The 18,246-nt window shown below is 40.0% G+C and overlaps 2 protein-coding genes across 4 annotated transcripts in view; both read right to left on the bottom strand.

Annotated features, from left to right (window-relative positions):
* unc13a (unc-13 homolog A (C. elegans)) overlaps nt 1–7,059 on the bottom strand; it is a 57,993-nt gene extending 50,934 nt beyond the window's left edge. The window contains exons 1-3 of the mRNA XM_051947035.1: nt 6,673–7,059; nt 1,820–1,849; nt 1,617–1,716 (exon numbers count right to left, since the gene is read on the bottom strand). Coding sequence (XP_051802995.1) covers nt 1,617–1,716; nt 1,820–1,849; nt 6,673–6,694 — 152 coding nt within the window. The 5' untranslated portion in view covers nt 6,695–7,059. The remainder of the gene's footprint in view (nt 1–1,616; nt 1,717–1,819; nt 1,850–6,672) is intronic.
* A 2,552-nt stretch (nt 7,060–9,611) lies between these two features.
* On the bottom strand, nt 9,612–17,980 carry hmg20b (high mobility group 20B). 3 transcript variants are annotated; one of them, XM_022191446.2, is made up of 9 exons: nt 17,849–17,980; nt 17,386–17,524; nt 15,487–15,687; nt 15,054–15,174; nt 14,827–14,879; nt 14,668–14,734; nt 14,310–14,525; nt 13,864–13,996; nt 9,612–10,302 (listed from the first exon to the last, which is right to left on the bottom strand). In XM_022191446.2, exons 2-9 carry the CDS (start codon nt 17,464–17,466, stop codon nt 10,290–10,292), a joined length of 885 nt encoding a protein of 294 aa, XP_022047138.1. In that variant the 5' UTR covers nt 17,467–17,524; nt 17,849–17,980; the 3' UTR covers nt 9,612–10,289. The 3 variants fall into 3 exon arrangements, with proteins under 3 accessions (XP_022047138.1, XP_022047148.1, XP_051802982.1); XM_022191456.2 differs by having other exon boundaries at nt 17,787–17,867; XM_051947022.1 differs by lacking the exon at nt 9,612–10,302 and adding an exon at nt 10,679–12,906.
* Between the last annotated feature and the right edge of the window lie 266 nt (nt 17,981–18,246).

The following is an 18,246-nucleotide window of genomic DNA, read 5'->3' as shown; positions in this document are numbered from 1 at the left end:
GTAATCAGGCTGAATGGTGTGCTGCTCCAAAAAAAGAAGAAAGAGGGAGAAGGGTGCGGATGTTTAATTTTTACTTTAGTTGAACGCTGCAGTTGTAGCAGATTAAACAAAAAACAGAAGGATAGCAAGACAAGAAAGTTTAGTCATTTGGCACTTATGCTGTTGTGTTGACGTTTTGGAGTGAAAAGGTGTCGATGAAGCTCGAATGGGGAGAAACCCTCTTGTCAGGATGTATGAACTCTGCTGGAGCAGCTCAAACACCAGCAGAGGTGTTATTTCATCCCTGTCGATCCACAAAGGGAGAGGCAGTCAAAAATAACCCCTTTTAGGAAATATAAATGTCACAGCTGACCCAGCTGCGTTGAGTTGCACAGCGTCTGTGTGCTGTCGAGCTGAAACCCCGAGGTGACGTCTCTGTTCATGTGTAATAACAGTATCCATTCTTTATTTAAAGGCTCTCCATGGCTGTTCCTTTAAGTCCCAAAGACTCATCTCTGTGTATTAAAGTTAAATATTTAGCAGTTTAAGCTTGCCTTAATGTGCTAACTCCACACTGCTGCACTGCTCTATAAAGTCCCTGCCTCTCTCTATACCTGCTGGTTGCAGCTCGAGCACACCGACTCCCCTACCACTCTGCCTAAAAACTGTAAAACAACTCTACGCTACGACTAATTCAGCCATGCATGCTCAAAATAGAAACTGCTTATGAAGAAAAAGAATATCACTGAAAGCCCCACCCTACAATTGAAGGGATTGCTGTCATAGGTTTGCTGTGTATGACACCCAAGAAGTCTAAATCCACATTTTTTTGAGTGTCTTTGTCATCATAGTTACAAGGGGAAATACTAAGATATGATGCTAAGTGCTTGTTTTGCTCATGCTGTCTTCCAGCATATTAAAAAACACAGTATGGAAATGTTAACAAGGTTGATTTTCATTAAAGAGGTCTTTAAAACTAATAATTTGAAATTGTTTATACGTCGATATGGAATATTGGGTTTAATCTGCCAACTAATATTAACACTAGACTTATTTTTTGAAACAATGTTAGACATATTACAATTTTACTAGGCTTGTATGATAGAGTATAGTAAAAAGATGCATTCAAACTAAAATGTTAACCAGATGACTTTATACTTTGGGAAATATTAGCATTGCACTCAGAAAATCAGGGCTGTTTAGAGGGGCACAAGGGATCACATTGAGCGAATTTCAAAGCATCATACATCGACATAATCTGTTGAATTATAGCAACCTTCTTCAATATAAATGTTTACCGGAACCACTGATGCCTTCTGAGTTTGTTGAGCTTAAATTACACAGACCGATAACTTAGTTAAAGTAAAACTACATAGTTAGCTGCATGTGAGTGTGTCATACTAGCAGCAGCTGAGGCACCCTTGCAACACAAAGGTCGAGTAAGCTGACTTTATTTCAGCTCCATAACTGAAAACTAAATCTGTTTCAAACTTGTTGTCTTTAGCTCTAAGCAACAAGTCATAAATAATGTTTAGAACTGACCCCAATAAGGACAGTTTCCACAAGTGGATTTACAGAGGAGAGGCGTGCTGAAATAAAGGAAGCAGAAGATGCGAAAAAGAGCAAGAAGCACTCACAACATAAAGTCCTGCTCCCAGCACGGCTGACTGCCGCGCACAGCGATGGTTGTGCTCTTGACATTCTGCACCTTCAGGGTCACGTACGTGTTAAATTTCTCTGTGAGAAGAAAAATGCAAACATGGCTGATTATGCCGCTGTGTGTTTACATTCAGCAGTAAATGGTTTAGTCAATGGATCATCTTCACGGGTCACGACTCACCTTGGGGTCCATCAAGCTTGCCTTTCTTCACTGCAAACAAATGGGAAAAAAAGGAAGAAATTAGTATTTTTAGTCTGACAAGAGTTTCCATATTCATACTGCAAGCTCAGTGGATCTACAAAGGGGGGTTCTGAGGTCTGTGCTTGCAGTGTCATGTGACTACAGTCCAGACATTCCTCTGCTCGTGTGCATGAAAGTACGGTTGGCTGGTGATTGACAGCAGTCTGACATTTTAGGAGGAGGGTGGGAGGCCTGCACTTCTCAGCCTGGGACTTCTCTGTGCTGCTCTTTGGGCAAAATGCCAGAATCTCACTATGAAGGGCTGCATCCATTCAGCAGGACACATCAGGAGAGCCAGAAGGATGGTTTGTGCAGGTAAAAAAGTAAAGCCAGGTAGAAGAGCGACCACATGCCTCATTCTCTCTGAATGATGCATGTGTGTGTACTCCTTCATGGTTGTCAGCCGGCTGATGGATAAAAGACTGAGCGGTGCTTCAGTTTTACTAACACAATAGACAAGGCTCTGCTGAGGTGCCCCTGCCAGCTCCTCCACACAGGCTCCTCTGGAGGTACCAGCCTGACTTTTAAAGCCACGGTGACGTCCAAAGCTTATTCATTATTCATTCAGTCTTGCACCCTGCCGATGCCCATCATCCCCATGTTCAGTAGTGAGGTATTAATATTCAGAGCTCTGGGATTAAATGCTGACTGCCTCTTTCCACTGATGTTGCATTTAAGGACAGAAATACAGGGCGTGTTCATTATTTAAAATCATTATGTGTGAACAGCTGCAAGAAGATGGTGTTTAAAATAGAGGGAGATAAATAAAGCAGATTAGAAACTAGGGTTGCAAAAGACATGATTGCAAAGAAATACAATTCTGAGTCATTTTCTTAGTCAGTGGCAGCAGAGCAGGCATGAAAATCATTGTGGACAAATTGTCTTCTAAAAATAGCATCACCCCATAAACACCCCTGGGATAATTCTTATCACTTTATTATCGTTCTGATTCACGTGGTGAGGTGAAGCATGTTCTCTAACCTCAATGTAAAATCCTGATATTTCAGCAGCTGACAAGGCAGAGGAATAAGACTGGTTCATTTCCACGGAGGCACCTAGCATCTATTTGACAAAGATGTGCGCTTTTGAATAAACAGCAATTAACAGATGCACCTCGGCTGCACCCTCGCCAACACTTTCTCTCCCTCACGCTGTCCTCTCCTCCTCGCCGTCAGCCAGCCATCGGTCCTCTCTCACTCAATCACTCGCTCCTACAAGCTCCCCCTGCCATGTGGCAAGTAATGCACGTGTGCTGCCTTTCCATCTCTTTCTCTCGTGCTCCATTAATCTCTCTGTGGAGCCGGATGCAGGCAGAGTGAGCTGCATCCCCAACACTAAAAATAACCACTTCAGTGTGACAGTGGGGGGTGCTGGAAAGAGGGGAGTGGTGAGTGTGTGTGTGTGTGGTGGGGTAGGGGAGGGGGTTTTTGCTCTGAGGCGTAAGACTAAACCAACATTGCTGCATTTACAGCACAGAGGAAAGAGTGAAGGGAGTAAGTGGGAAAAACAGCAAAATATAAAAGAAGCGTTGCATATTTTCTGCAAACTCTCGGCAGAAAATGTTGAGCCGCTGCCACAGCAAATGCAGGATTTCATTTTTGCTTTCTTTGCTGAGAAATTTTAGACAAACACATTCACTCATGCCATGGTCCAGAGGAGCTAGAGGGGCCTCTTTTTTAATATATTTCTTGAAATTTTCCAATTATAAAGCTTTCAAAAGGAACACACTTCAAAGCAATTATACTGACGCCATCAACAACATAAACCTGCAGCTTTGTAGGAAATAAAAACGTGAAAAATATGACCACAAAAGGAGAAAATTGAAAAACAGTTAGCAGGTGTAGGGGGTCATTGCAGCAGCGTGTCCCTGAATGCCTCTAAAAATTCAGCCATACATACCTGCAGTACACCTAAGAGAGGATATTAACCGCATGACAGCTGTAAAAGTATGCACAGTGGTCACCCATGATTGAATACTCCTCTTAAAAACACCTATTTAAAACCTGCGACATGAATGACAGTGAAAAATGTACAAACTGCCCCATTTTGCCACTTTGTCTTTCAGAAAATACAAGAAATAGTACATGTACAATGGAGAATATAGAGAGGATATAAAGAATCAGGATGATTAGCTACAGAATTTGAATGTTTTGTATTGCAGTTGCTCTTTGCTCCAGACTCCTAGCAACGCCAGTCGTTATTACAGTTATGCAGCGGTGTGTTCATAAAGACACAGAATTGGCCAAGGACGGTGTGGAGCTACATTATATTCATTTCGTTCTGATTGCTTGTGTGAAAGCGTTTCTTCTCTAATGACGTGGGGTGGCTTCGTGGTGCAGAGCTTAGCAGTGACTAGACCTTTCAGAGAGGAGTTTACATGTTTTATCCTTCGTTATATGGGCTTTGTGAAGGTGTTCTGGTTTTGTTCTACAATCCGAAGACGTTAAAATCGGCTGTAGGTGTGAATGTGAACGTGCATGGTTGTCTGTCTGTCTGTGTTAGCCCAGTGATGGACTGGTGACACGTTCAAGGTGGACCCCACCTCTCGCCGAATATCAGCAGACCTTCATGACCCTCCACAGCAGCTGGACAGATGAATAAATGGTCTGAATAGATACAAGAACATAGTAATAAATGGATGCTAATAGGTGGTAATAAGGGTGTCTGTCATGCCGCCCTCTTTTATAAAGTTATAACGCATAAATTGGCATCTCTCTACAGGATGTGACAGTCAGGATGTTTGCCAGGTTTGCTCACTCAGCTTTAGTGGCACAGTCCATCATTTCACCGTCGACATCTAACACCATGAGACATGCAAGTAGAGTTTGCACACACGAGTACCATACAACTGCTGCAGCTCAGGAAGAACAGCCATACACACAGCCTCTTTTATTTCTCCTTTTCTTACAAAGGAAAAATGTATAGTATCAATATAAACCTTCGCTGCAGGCCTGCAACAGTGTGTAGAAACTAAATAGAAAATGCCAGCAGAGGCCTAAAACACCATTGGGGTTGCTATGCCAACAAAGCTTCAGGACATAAAGGGACCACCAACGAGCCAGAATCTCAATCCTGACATCTGTGCAATCAGCTCCAGCACTGGTGTCAACAGCATAGCAGCCTCTTCCCAAACACTACAAGCCTGCTGCCGAATGTGACGAAGAAGCTTGAGGGAATCACTTTTTTCATCTTTTCACCCTTGCTCTCTCTTAAAAAAAAAAACTCTAAAGAACGGGCACCATATTTATAAAATGTCTCAGAAATGGACCGAGTGCATGCTGCAAATCTGGATAAAATTTGAAGTAATTGAGAAGTGTTGCAATTAGGAAAGCTCCAATTCAGCCAGGATTATAAAGAGTTGCGGATCTGTACACTCCTGTTTAAGAGGGTTCAGGAAATGACAGATAACAGAACAAAGCAGCCATTAAATAAATATTGGATTCATGAAATCCGCAATTCAAGGATTTCTCACAGCTGAGATTGCATTTATTATTCAAATTTTCCTGCAAGAAATCACTGTTTTTCCACTAACCAGGCAAAGTTTACAGTGTTGTTGTAAAACACATGGAGAAGTAATCCTTGCTAGGAGGCAGTAGAAAACTATTACTACTAAGTTCAACTTCTCTCATGTCTCAAATGGAGTTAACTTTTCAGAGGGATGTGGGGATGACCAGGAGAATTACAATGCACTCTTTGGACATTTCCGCCTGGACACTTAAGCTGGCTAATTTAAATTATACCTGATAGCAAAGGACGTTGATTTGGGTAATTTAGATTTGATAAATGGAAATCTTTTGCTCTAAATTTGAGGAAAACCCCAGAAGAAAATGCTTGAACCGAAAAGCTAACCAAGCAAAGTCAACCTCTGATATGAACACAAGGCTACTCTTACCATAAACGCTCACTTTTAACAGCAACCATATGACAGTTCAGGGCATAACTCATAAATATAAGCCACTGCATCTCATTATACATCTACATCATAGATAACATTATGGTTAAAAATGACAAACAAACCATCAGCAACTGAAAGAAGACAGCAGTGTTGTTAGATTCTGGGCGTGTTTTTCCAGTAGCAAACCAGGAAATCATCGGAGGAATCTTGCTAAAATAAAGCAAAATCTGGCGGATTTAGTAGCTCGATTTTTAGGAGAAACTGAAGAGTATTGCAAAAGTCACATGGCTTAAAAAAAAATCCTACTGTAAAGAAATCCAGCAGGCTGCACACGCCTTTATTTTTTTTGTCGCTCCGGGAAATTATGCACGAAAACTGACATGTCTGGTTTCCAAATGAGACAGTTATTAAGCAAAAAATGCCTTTCTATGAAATGACACACAAAAAACTCCACACAGGGCCAAGCAGAGAGTGGATTGCATCTTGCTTTTACTATGTTTGACAGAAGCTGCCAGGAGCATACACCTACTCCACAAATCGATCCGGTTGTAGCGGTGCCAGGTTTGAGTAAAAACGAGCCTGAGCTGTCATCAAGGACAGCAGGAGTGCAAAATTTCTGCATGAATCATGGCGAAGAACAGATAAGAAATACAAAAAAATCTGCTAGAGGTGATAGGAAATATTTAGCTTGTAGTGGATTTGCATTAAACCGCAATTAAGGGGCAATTAACGCTCCTTGTAGAGGATGATTTTCTACAATATCCGCAGCATCACAGTTGAATCTTCTTTTTAAAAAGGCTGTAAAAATACTACTTAAACTGCCGGGTGATAAAAAGGCACAGCAAGTCGTGCCAAGACATGGATTGGTAGTTTTTTTTTTCTTTTTTAAATCTCTTACCTCCAACACACAGCAATGACATTTCTTATAGTCCAGCTTCTTCACCAGCTTCCTTATTGGCTGAGCTAATTTGTGGAAATATACAGTCCGGGGGGATGAACGGCAGGAGCGGGCTGGAGATGGAGAAACCTGCCGACGGTGGAGTGAGCAGCACCGGGGCCGCCAGGGCTCGTTTCACCGCTCAGGAGTCAGAGTCTTCGGACTTGGAGAGTAAATATAGCCGCTGTCCGCTCGGTGTCTCTTTTTTTTACGGCGCGTCTGAGTGAATCTGAGACTCTTTTCTCCCCCCTAGTTCGGCTCTCAGCTCTCCGGTCTCCAACACTCAGCCATCTTGTTCAGCTTCAGCACCACCGCTGCGTGGACAGCTCCGCCCGTGACGTCACAGCGCGTGTTGATGGTGTGGATGGTGGGGTGGGACTGGGGTGGGTGTGGGGGTCTCACAGGCCACTTTAGCAGCTTCTGTCTACACATTTCAAAAACGTACTTCCTCCCAAATTCTCGCAAATGATATTCTCAAACACCATCACATTATCAACATATGGAAAACGGAATTATGTCCTATTGTCCAGCCATATGTCAAGGAAACACTAAAAGTCCATCCTAATTCATCATGTTTTTAGAAGAATTGCTGCTCAGCCATCTTAGATGTTCCTGAAACTTTTACAGCATAAAATATGACTATTTATTAAAATATATGAGAGATTTTAGCTTGATATATCAAGTACATTTGGAGACAAGAACAAAGACTAAAAGTAGCATTTCAGCAGCTTTTCTTGCAGATTGAAATTTGAGTTTATGTTTGAACAACAGTGCCAGTTGTTTATCATCATGGTATCGATTCAGATTCTGCAATACTGGACAAGGCGAGTTAAAATATGAAGAAGAAAAAAAACAATCATGAAAAGTCCCACCTTTAAACTGACATTAATTTAAAAAATATGCAGTTTCTGTCTCCATATTTGTAGTTTTCACCATATTTCGAGAAACTTTTTTTTTTTTTTACAGTTTATTTTCTCTGACACAATCACATTCTCAAAACATAGTAACGAATTTATGTCTTATTATCCAGCCATATTTTACAGGGTCATTCCATCTCAAATCATCAATTTAATTTCCTGTTAGACCATTTCTGATTTGCTTAAATTTTTACAGCATATATGGATATTTACTAAGATATTCCAAGAAATTGTAGCTTGATTTATCAAGTACTTTCCGAGAAAGGAGAAAATGCTTTTTTTTTTTCCTTCCACACAATGATATTTGAGGCTACGCTTGAACAACATCGGAGTAACTATTAAAGATAAAAGCCTGAAAGTTTCACTGTTATTTCTCATCATCTTATTAATTCAGATTCTGCAATATATCATACGAGTACACAAAACGATCACCGATTATATGTGTTTTAAAATCAGAAAAAAAATGATTGACCCAGTCATTAAAAGTCTCATGTTTGAGCACAAGATAATAAACAAAAAATTAACGATGAAGTCAACTAGTGATTTTTTTCTGAACCATATGTAGTTGCATATCACAATAAAAAAGCAAAACAAAACAGAATATTTCTAAATATAAAATACTTTCTGTTGACCTTTCATAACTGATTGAGCAGGTATGACCACAAAATGGTTTGCCAAATATAATTGTGGACCATTAAATAAGTATTGGTAATTGGTAGCCCTGAAAAGTAAATGATATATCAAGATAAAATTTCACAGATACCATTTTAAATATTGAAAGATTATGATTAATGAAATGTCAAACAAGTCAGACATGGCTGAGCAGAGGAACCTTGGTGAAAAACAGGATAACAGTTGCTTGGAAATGAGTCAGACTTCTCTACACAAAGAGTCGGTTATAAAGCAAAGAAGAGTCCCTTATACGACACTGCTACAGCTTCATTTGGAGTCGCGCATTTGTTTAAATAAAGTGGCTCGAAGTGGCTTAGGTAAGACACTTGACTTGAAGTGGATCAACTGTCAAGGCCCAACTTTGAAGAATATTGAAAAATAGATAAACTGTTGGGAATTATTTGATTCCCTCCAGTGAAGACCAAATTTTCGACCACGCTAATGTGTTTTTCATATACTAGAAGAGGCATCATGAACAAAATTAGCAAACAACTCCACAGCTGAGTGTTTATACTTTCAGAATTCACACATTTCATACGTAACAAAGCAAAGGAACCAATCATTTAAGTGGTCGGGGTGAAGCCTTGTGCATCGTTATTCTTCTTTAGAACCAGTTTCCAGTTAGAACTTGTATTGCATGGCTGAATTATTCCAATATTACACCTTGCCATTATGCAGCACAAACTTTACAGCATTTGACCAGAGGTGCAGGTGAGCTGGTGTGCTGAGCTGCAGTGAGTGCAGAGGGGTGGATAGAGAAGAGGTAGAGACTTCATATTTCTACACATTCTTCAGGATATATACAGGATAGAGTTGCATCTCTGCCATTTTAAGGCAGCAAGGGGTTAATTTCATCTACAAAAACTGATAAACACACAGAGATTATTTTGTGAGGGGTTAAATCAACAACCCACACTTGAATCTTTGAGCCTTGGTCTAACTATAGGTCCTACCTGCAATATCTGACCCAGACTCAGCTATCAAACTCGGTGTTTTACTGTGACGCATACTTACCGCAGGCCTCTCCACAGTCATCCTAAAACACCAACAAAAACCAAAAGCCACACTGACAAACCGCTTAAAAGTTGGTCCAGCACTGAAAAAGTATGTATGGACCAGCAGCTCCCCCTGTTGGGGAACACTGTTCTCTGCATCATTACAGTGTCTGATTTTAAAATCAGTTTTACCTCGTGTAGTATCTAGCTGCGTAGGTTCAATAAGTTGCTTTATAATTTGATTTAAACTCAAGATTTTTCAAATAATTGCACTGGTCTCACGACAACTTAAAAAAAGCAAAATTGCACACATTCCTCTTTTGTTGGAAATAGCATTTTCAGTATGGTTTAATGAACATTTGGAAAAAAATACAAATATACTTCACAAATATATAATCTGACAGCATTTGAAACTATTTGCCCATTCCACAACCTGGCATTATCAATGTAAATTCAAACACGTATACCCCAACATTTAATTTTTACCCCTTCCAGTTTTTTTTTTTTTCCATGCATTCTAAATAATACTACATACACATCCCCTACCCAGCACATGCCAAATGGCATTTCTTGTAAACTGATAATTAGGCTTGCTGTATTGGACATGCCGTGGACCTGTAGATAACTGCTGATACAAAGCTACACAATAAGGTTAGAGCCAATCCAAATGTACATAATTAAGGCAGCTCTGAAGGGAAAATTACACTGTATTTGATGAAAACCTGAACTGTAAAAACCCTTGACACTGACACACTTTTTTACATTCATAAAAGACAAGTGTAGGAATACATATATTCTGCAGAATACACATATTCATAATTGATAGGCATGTAGACATGGACTGCGTTTGCTGTTTTGAAGTGTTTGTACCCTTTTCCGTTGCTGACCTTATCATGCCTACATGCTCTGTTGAATGGCACTGACTTGACCTAATGCCACCAAGCCCGTTATGTGTCCCTCTGATCCAAGAACGAGTGGGTCTCCTGGAGTCTCCTCATAACTTCTCACTGACACGGAATGAAAACATGCAGTAAGAAAAAAAAGAATATTATTGTCATATTAAGATAAATTTAAAGTGCCGTGTCTGAAATCACTCCTTATATAGTGGACACTCAATATTTGATGTAGTAATGTGCAGTAAATAATCATTTTGTCACTGACAGTGAGTCTCATAGCTCTGATGCAGGGGTGTCAAACACGCGGCCTGCGGGCCAAAACAAGCCCACCACAGGGTCCAATCCGGCCCGCAGGACGACTTTGTAAAGTGTAAAAAAAATACAGAGAAGACATTAACTGCGACTTGTAAATTTGTAAAACTACAAATTTAAAATAATTTCTAGACCTTGGCAAGTTGTTTTGATCAGAAAGTAAAATACTAGATTGCTCTTTTGTCATTTTGTGCCTCATTTTTGTAATATTCTGTCCTGTTTTTGTTGTTTGTTTTTGTCTTTTTCTGACTTCTATCGTTTGTCTCATGTTTTTGCTGTTTTGTGTTCCTTTTTGTTGAACTTGTGTTTTTTGTCTCATTTCTGTAATTTTGTGTTTTGCTTTACTCATTGTTTTGGACATCGTTTTTTGTCTTTTTGTTTCCTGCTTTTGTTATTTTTTGTCTTGTTTGTGCACATTTTTTTGGCACTTTGTAACGTTTTTGTCTCTTTTTTCCCCCCATTGTTTCATGTCTCATTATTTGTCGTTTTCTTTCTTGCTTTTGTCATTACATGTCTCATTTTTGTTGTCTTTTTTTAAATACTGCATTGTTCAGTTTCAGATACCTGTGACTAAATGTTTTGTTCCTTTGTAGACACACTGTGATTTGGACGGCTGACTGTTTTTGAAATTGAATTTGTTTTTCTTAACAAATTTCAGTTTGCTAATAATGTTCTGTAAAAAGATGGTTCCTGAGTGTGAACATTTCAGAATATACTTTTTTGCACTAAAACAAAGGAAAAACTTGGAGTTGTGGTTACTTATAGGTTATTATGTTGTGATTTTACTGGTCTGAGAGATGAGATCAAATTGGGCTGAAAGTGGCCCCTGAACTAAAATGAGCTTTACACCCCTGCTCTAATGTTTTCATCTACATAATGTGCCACACTTCACTGTGTTTGACGTGTTAGCAGAAAGCCATGCCTATGCCATGAATGCTACTTTTTTTATTCCACTGTATAATGTCTAAAGGCACTACAAGGCGGCTGTATTTACACACTCAGAGTTCATGCACTCAAATAAAATAGCAAGCGGTAAATGTAGAGCATTACATGGTAGTTAAGGATTGCTTTCAGCCATAGTCTTGGGGTGCCTGAATTGAGAAATATACATAAGTAATATGGCTGATTAAGTAAAACAATGTGCTCATTTTAACCCTTTAAGCTTCAGTCAATTCCAGCCGTTTTCAGTACAAAAAAATCGCTAATATTCTATTTTTAAATAAAAAAAATTACGAAAAATACGGGGAATATTGGGCGCGCATCGGGAGGTGCATTTCCTTGAAAACGACCGATTCGGGGATTTTATACCGACTTCAGGACATGTTTTGGACAAAATAGTTTACTGGCTTGTGTCATCTGATGTAAAAGGTTGGATTATGGCCGTTTTTTGTGGAATGTTTTTTTTTGTGTGTAATAATAAACCCGGAAATGTGAGTCGCGCTGTGTGCTTTGAAGCCGTGTATAGAGAACGGATGGATGAATATTTGTTTTTGTTGGACAAATGTGTTTTTCTCACCCGCTGTGGTAATCGCATCTGAAAGTGGTTTATACCGGCGGATTCATGAGAATCTAAGCTTTCCATCGGTGTATAGTGTTTGTATAATCGCGTTTGCACCCGTCGGACATTCTTGAAATTCCTATGCAAATTAGTAGGTGTACCGCCGGCAGTACACTGAAGCTTAAAGGGTTAAAGGAATGCTTAAACATTTTGGAAAATATGCTGATTTGCTTTCTGAACGAGCAGATTGACACAACTCTCATGTTTGTGTGGGAGATGTGTAACCGAAGCCAGCAGTCAGTCAACTCAGCAATGCTTGAAGTCTTTTAAAGGCGCTGTAAGTATTCTATTTTTAAGTTAAGCTACTGCTAACCAGCTAACCCTGACCTGCCTCATATGAGGTTTCCCTGCGGTGGTCCTTGATGCCATTGGTGGATAGACTCCAACTCCACCACCTTGGACTGCATTGGCAAAGGTATTTGGATACTTCATCACAAGGAAATTTTACAGTGTCCTCGATTTGCTCCGAGTCTCGGTGAGTGTAGCAGCACATGAATAAGTTTGCTATGTGCTGCAGGTTGTGGTTGAGTAGTTTCGCTCTGCAGGGCCATTCTGTAGAACTTAATGGTCCGGCTGCATCACGCATCTTACTACAGGGGGAAAAATGCTCTGACTTGTCCACATTTCTTTAAATCAAACACAGTCACTGTAAGGGGGGGCTATGGAAAAGATGAGGCTTCCATATTTCTCCAAAATAGTGGCAGCTGGATTTGTTTGGGTGAAACACTTGCATGTGAAAAATGCGTAGTCCACCAGAAAAAAGTAGCAGGACTGGCTGACTGCACAATTCAACTTCAAATTTTCAGTGTGGCGGGTTCCTAGCCCCGGGTTGTTATTGTTGCTTCCTGTCATGAAGAAAGGACAAAACGGCCCGAAATGAGTGGCCAGTGGCAGGCTTATACCAGCAAAGTGCATCCGGTGAGTCAGACTTGGAGAGTTGGAGTGGCCCTCCAGCTCTGCTATGACTACATGTGCAGGACAAAAGAGTCATGGAGGAAGCAGCTGAATGACATGGAGAACTGCCACAACAAGCAACCTAGCCAGCGTTTATGTACAGAAACACGAGACAGGCCGAGGTAGGGCTAGGTAGCTCGCAGCAAATAAACTTTTTGAATAAATTATTGATATAAAACACCCGCCAATATTGAAAATTGACACATTATATTAAATTTGCTGACTGTACTGGCAGCAGCTTCATATTTATGGCATGAACTTAACAGCTGTGTCTACACAGGAGGTGTAGTGTGAACAGTTTGAGCAACATTCAGACACTGTATTAAGTTGTTGAAATGCAGTCACATGTGTTTTGACATCGCTCAAAACCAAGCACACTATCAGTGTACGTGCAGTAAAAAATTAGCTCACATTATCTTTGTAAGCTACATATCTAAGTTTGCTCCATGACCCTGTTGCCAATCTGGCACAAACACTGCCTAGCCCAAGTTCACAGGACGGTTTACCGTAATAGCACTGTTGGATTCACAAACACTGAAGTAGATAGCACAAACACATTTCAACTTAGAACAATTTACCGGTAAAGAAAAGAAAAACTATGTTGCGCCTAATTTGTGTCCACTGCACTGAAGTGTAAAGACAATATTCTAGCAAACAACTGCAAAAAGAGGGTATTGTTTGAACCACGTTTAGCAAGTATAACCTTCTACTGGAAAAGATTACTGTAGATCCACATCCAAAACTATGTTTAGGCAAAGTGACGGATAGCAAGTATGCTGCCTTACAGTCGTCAGTCTTCTATATTCATGTTCCATCCTATTAGGCTGAGTGTGGGAAATAATAGTTACCTGTCCAGGTGAGAGAGGACCTCACAAAGTTGGTTGAGCAGAGCACGGTGTTTGTGGGGGTTTCCCTCGAGCACTCCACTGAGACGACTCAAGTACGAGTCCAGGTTTCCAAGAGATGCTGTCTCACCTGTACCTGTTCAGAAGAAACACTAATTAATTAAAGCCACACATATCCTTGAATATTATTTGATCTTCTAATGGAAAATACTGTTGAATTTAAGCACAGGCATGGCAATTCCAGTGAGATTCCAGTCTGTATTTATAAATATTCACATTTCAAAGTCAAACAGTCAACAATTAAAAGGCTAATAGTGATATATTTTCAATGACAAATGAAACAAAACTGCACATGAAGATGACAGAAAGGAAATCTATCTCGTATTATACAGGAGCGTTAGTATCCATTCTTTCCTTCTCTGTCTAAATAAAGCAAATGAAATCCTGACCTGGCAGGGGGACTGATGAGAGACTATTGACCAATGTGTGTTTAATAGCCAGCAAGTGTTGGTGAAGAGCTTGGGTTCGCTTCTCGTCCTGGCCCAGTTCAGCCTCCAGGCGCTCTTTAGCATTGTACATGTCCTTAATGTGCCGCTGTAGCACTGCATTCTGCTCCTCAAACTCGATGTTGGCCTTACGAAGCCGCCGCAACTCAGCCTCTCGAGCTAAAAATACAATGAGTGAAAAAAAAAGTTTAACAGGAACACAAGATGGTGTTAATTAAAATTACTACCTAAACACAATGCATTTTTGTTTCACTTGTGATATGACAGAATGATTGTTTCTTGGTGTCAGTTTCTCTGTTACCTTTGTTCTGATCGAGGAACTCCTCTGTGAAAATGGGAATGTCAAACCTGCTGGAGAGGTCAGAGGCCTAAACAGAAATGATCAGCAAATAGACAAGTTGGCTCCAAGTTTGTCTGGAAATTACAAAGCACAATGACAAGGGATTGGAATGTCACATACCTTTGATAAAGATGACCCCGAGCTAGTACTGAAGATGACGGATGGAGTGTCTTCTGAAAGAGAAAAAGATACAAACCTCATATTAAGATCACATGGTAAAGAGTAACGCTACACAAATACAGGTTGCTCTTTGGGCTGGTACTGTGGTGTTTTATAGAGCTTCAACAACTGATATAAATACACATGCATGAGCAGTAATCAGCTTGAAAAAACATGACCTGCGTCACCTTTTTTGATTCTCTTGTCTTGTATCTTAGCACTGGTGATCTGATAGGCCTCAGTCTGCTGATATTCCTTCAGTTCCTGGGCGTACTGCATCTTCTCTCGTTCCGCTTCGTCCAGGTAGCGCTGTTAGCACACAAATAATGTTGTGAAATTTTACTGACGGAGAAATTGTGTCTAGCTTAAAAAGAGAATCTCAGTTATTTAAAGTGTGTTTTAGAAAATGGTCCAGTAGAACATTTCAGCATAACTTCACAACCATATTGCTGAAAAGAACACCACTGTGGAGAAATATATTTCATCTTATTGAGCAACATACTTAATTATCAGTAACATCTGTAAAAGAAGAAGACAAACAATGCTCCTCAAAATTTCTAAATGTGAGTGATGTTGATATTGTGGACAAAAGCCTAATTGGCCCAAACTGAAAAGAGCTACCTGTTTGTCATTCGGGGCTAATCGTGTCCACTCTGCTCCGAGTCTCTTGGTGATTTCTGGGAAAGGTAAGTCGGGGTATCGTGCCCGCATATGTTCTCTTCGTTCATTCAGGAAGCGGACATATCCTGTTACAGGCGCCTTGGGACCGTTTGGCAGCACCTTCTTTCTTTTCTTTCCCTTCGGCCAGCCTCTCTTCTTAGGCTGCAGAGAGACAAAACGACACCGTAAGAAAGAAACAGTCATCTGCACCACTCCTCTTTGGTTAGCAGACAACTCCCATAACGTATCTACAACGTCGGGTGGCAGCAAGAGATTATTTTCCCCATCAGTTAAACTACACTGTTGCTTATCTGTGTTATCTCGTTGAGGAGAGGACTTCAAATTGCTTGTTTTGTCCAATTAATACTCCAAAACTCAAAGATATTCAATTCAGAAGACGAAGACAGCCAACAGATGTTCACATATGAAAGCATGACTTTTCACATCTTTGCTTAAAAGAAAATGCAGACGAATTTGTCAGTGATCAGTATTTTTTGTTTTTTTTGTTGAATAACTAAGTGGTGGACTAAGCTTCAGCTTCACTAAACACACCTTCATACACGAAAAGCTGCCTGACAAAAAGCTGCCTTTAATAAATCCTACTGTAATTAAGGTAGCATTGCTTTTGGTTTTGTTGAAATAGACAAATGGAGATGCTGCTGTCTTCCAGGATTCCCTTTAATACGAAATGCGTTTTCTCAGTTGGACCTTCCCTGCTAAATAACGGATGAATAAATACGCATTATGAAGTCCACAGCTTGTGCTGCTGTTGAATTTAGTTGCATGAGACTTACAAAAACGTACTTTCTACTAATTTTCTATTTCATTTAATGATTCTGCCTGTCTTTGTTGCTTTGTTTCCATCATTTAACTCAACTAATATCATTGTGTCGCCATTACAGGGTGTTTAGGCTCAGTCAACCGCACCTGTGTAAATAAAAAGCTTCCAGCTGATTGGTCAAGTTCATTCATCAAAGCTCTGATGTCCAAGTTCCAGGGAATGCAACTACTCGGGTGTCTCAGTGAAAGTGAAAGCAGCATGGATGACTGGCTGTGTGGCTGTGCATAAATGTCACAGTAAGTCACAGTTTAAAGCCTTTAGTTTGTAAGAGACCTAAAAATGACAGTTTACAGGATTTCTGACATGTAGACAGGATCAATCACGATCTAACATTAAATGACACACTGCACTTTTTTTCACCTCAGACAGGGGAATGGTGAAAAACAGAGTCACTGTCTATCAGCTGCATGTAAACGGTTTGTTACAGCTGAATCCTGAACTCCGTCACAGCTGGATTTTATCTCACTGCAAACGTCTGATCAGTTTACGAGATTCCAAAATACTTTTCTGTCTTTTTATCAGGGAGATTTGGCTGTTTCATGGCTGTATACTTGCAGCAGTGACATTATCATGAATATGAATGCATTACAGAAGGGGATGTGAACTACCAAAATATGACAACAGAACTGAGTAAAAATGAAACCACATTTTATTGCTGCTGTTGTCTGATAAATTAAACCGAAACCGAAATCTTATGTGTGATTATGCGATTTCTTAAACCTTAGCTACACACCGTTTTCAACTCCCTTCTATTCTGTATTTTATACTATAATCATTCTGGTGGCATTTCTGCATTGCTATTTTTATTAGGGAGGGCTTTTATATATGTAGGTGTGCATTGATTGAGGCCCTGTAATGCACCTAATAAAATGGTAACTGGGTGAATTGGTGAACAAAATCAGTGTTTCTGCTTACTGTTAAATCATTTTTGAGTTGGAAAACTTAACATCCTTCTAAGGAAGTAAAACTGAAGCATTTCACAGGCCATGCCGATGGTGGTGGGATGCATCAGTACCCACCTCATCTTGTGGGGGATCCGCTGCGTGTGAAGCTTTGGGCTGCTGGGATGCATCACTCTGCTCTTGTTTGATGCCTCCCATGATCGCTGAAGTGTGAAAATGAATCTTAATCCGTTAGACTTCTTCCGTGGGATGAAGTCTGCGTAGAATAAAACGAGAGAACTTGTAGAAAAAATGCGACAATTTGTCAATTTCATCATTAATTCACCGGCAGGGACGCCGTTTGTTAAGCTAACCTCCCTGTTAGCAGTTCGCTGTGGCTAACTGGTCGCTGTGCACACACACGCTCACACACAACGGAAAAAAATCCACATAAAACCGCAATACAAACTGTCTACTCCTCGTGTGTGAAATAATACAAGCAAAAATATATAATCGTAGATTTAAAAATGACTACTTACTCGAGACAGTGACAATTATTATGAAATATTTCTACTTTTTGGATGATGGTTTTATTACTCACACGATAATGAATCCTTCGGCCAAACAGGAAGAGAAGTCTAACTCTCATCTGATTGGTCGAGAGGGAGACTCGTGATTGGTTGGTTGAAGAGGCCCCTCAATCCCCTCCTCCACTCATAAATCAGGCTGCAATGCTCTCAATAACAACAACGACAAGAATACTAACACAATACTACTACCACTACTACGACTAATAATAATAATAATAACAATAATAATACCTAGAGAAGAAAAAAGTGTAGAAATACAGTTAAACACTAATGCAAAATAGAGAATCATATCGAGGTGGCTGGTCTGCTAATCATTTTTTAAAATGTACTTTGAACAATTTCATTATATTTGGACAAACACTGAGCCATTTGGGTCATATTTTGGGCCATTTTGGACAAATGGTGTAAC

Source organism: Acanthochromis polyacanthus, chromosome 4, assembly GCF_021347895.1.
Source record: "Acanthochromis polyacanthus isolate Apoly-LR-REF ecotype Palm Island chromosome 4, KAUST_Apoly_ChrSc, whole genome shotgun sequence".
Lineage (NCBI taxonomy): Eukaryota > Metazoa > Chordata > Actinopteri > Pomacentridae > Acanthochromis > Acanthochromis polyacanthus.
This window is presented reverse-complemented; position numbering and strand designations above follow the sequence as displayed.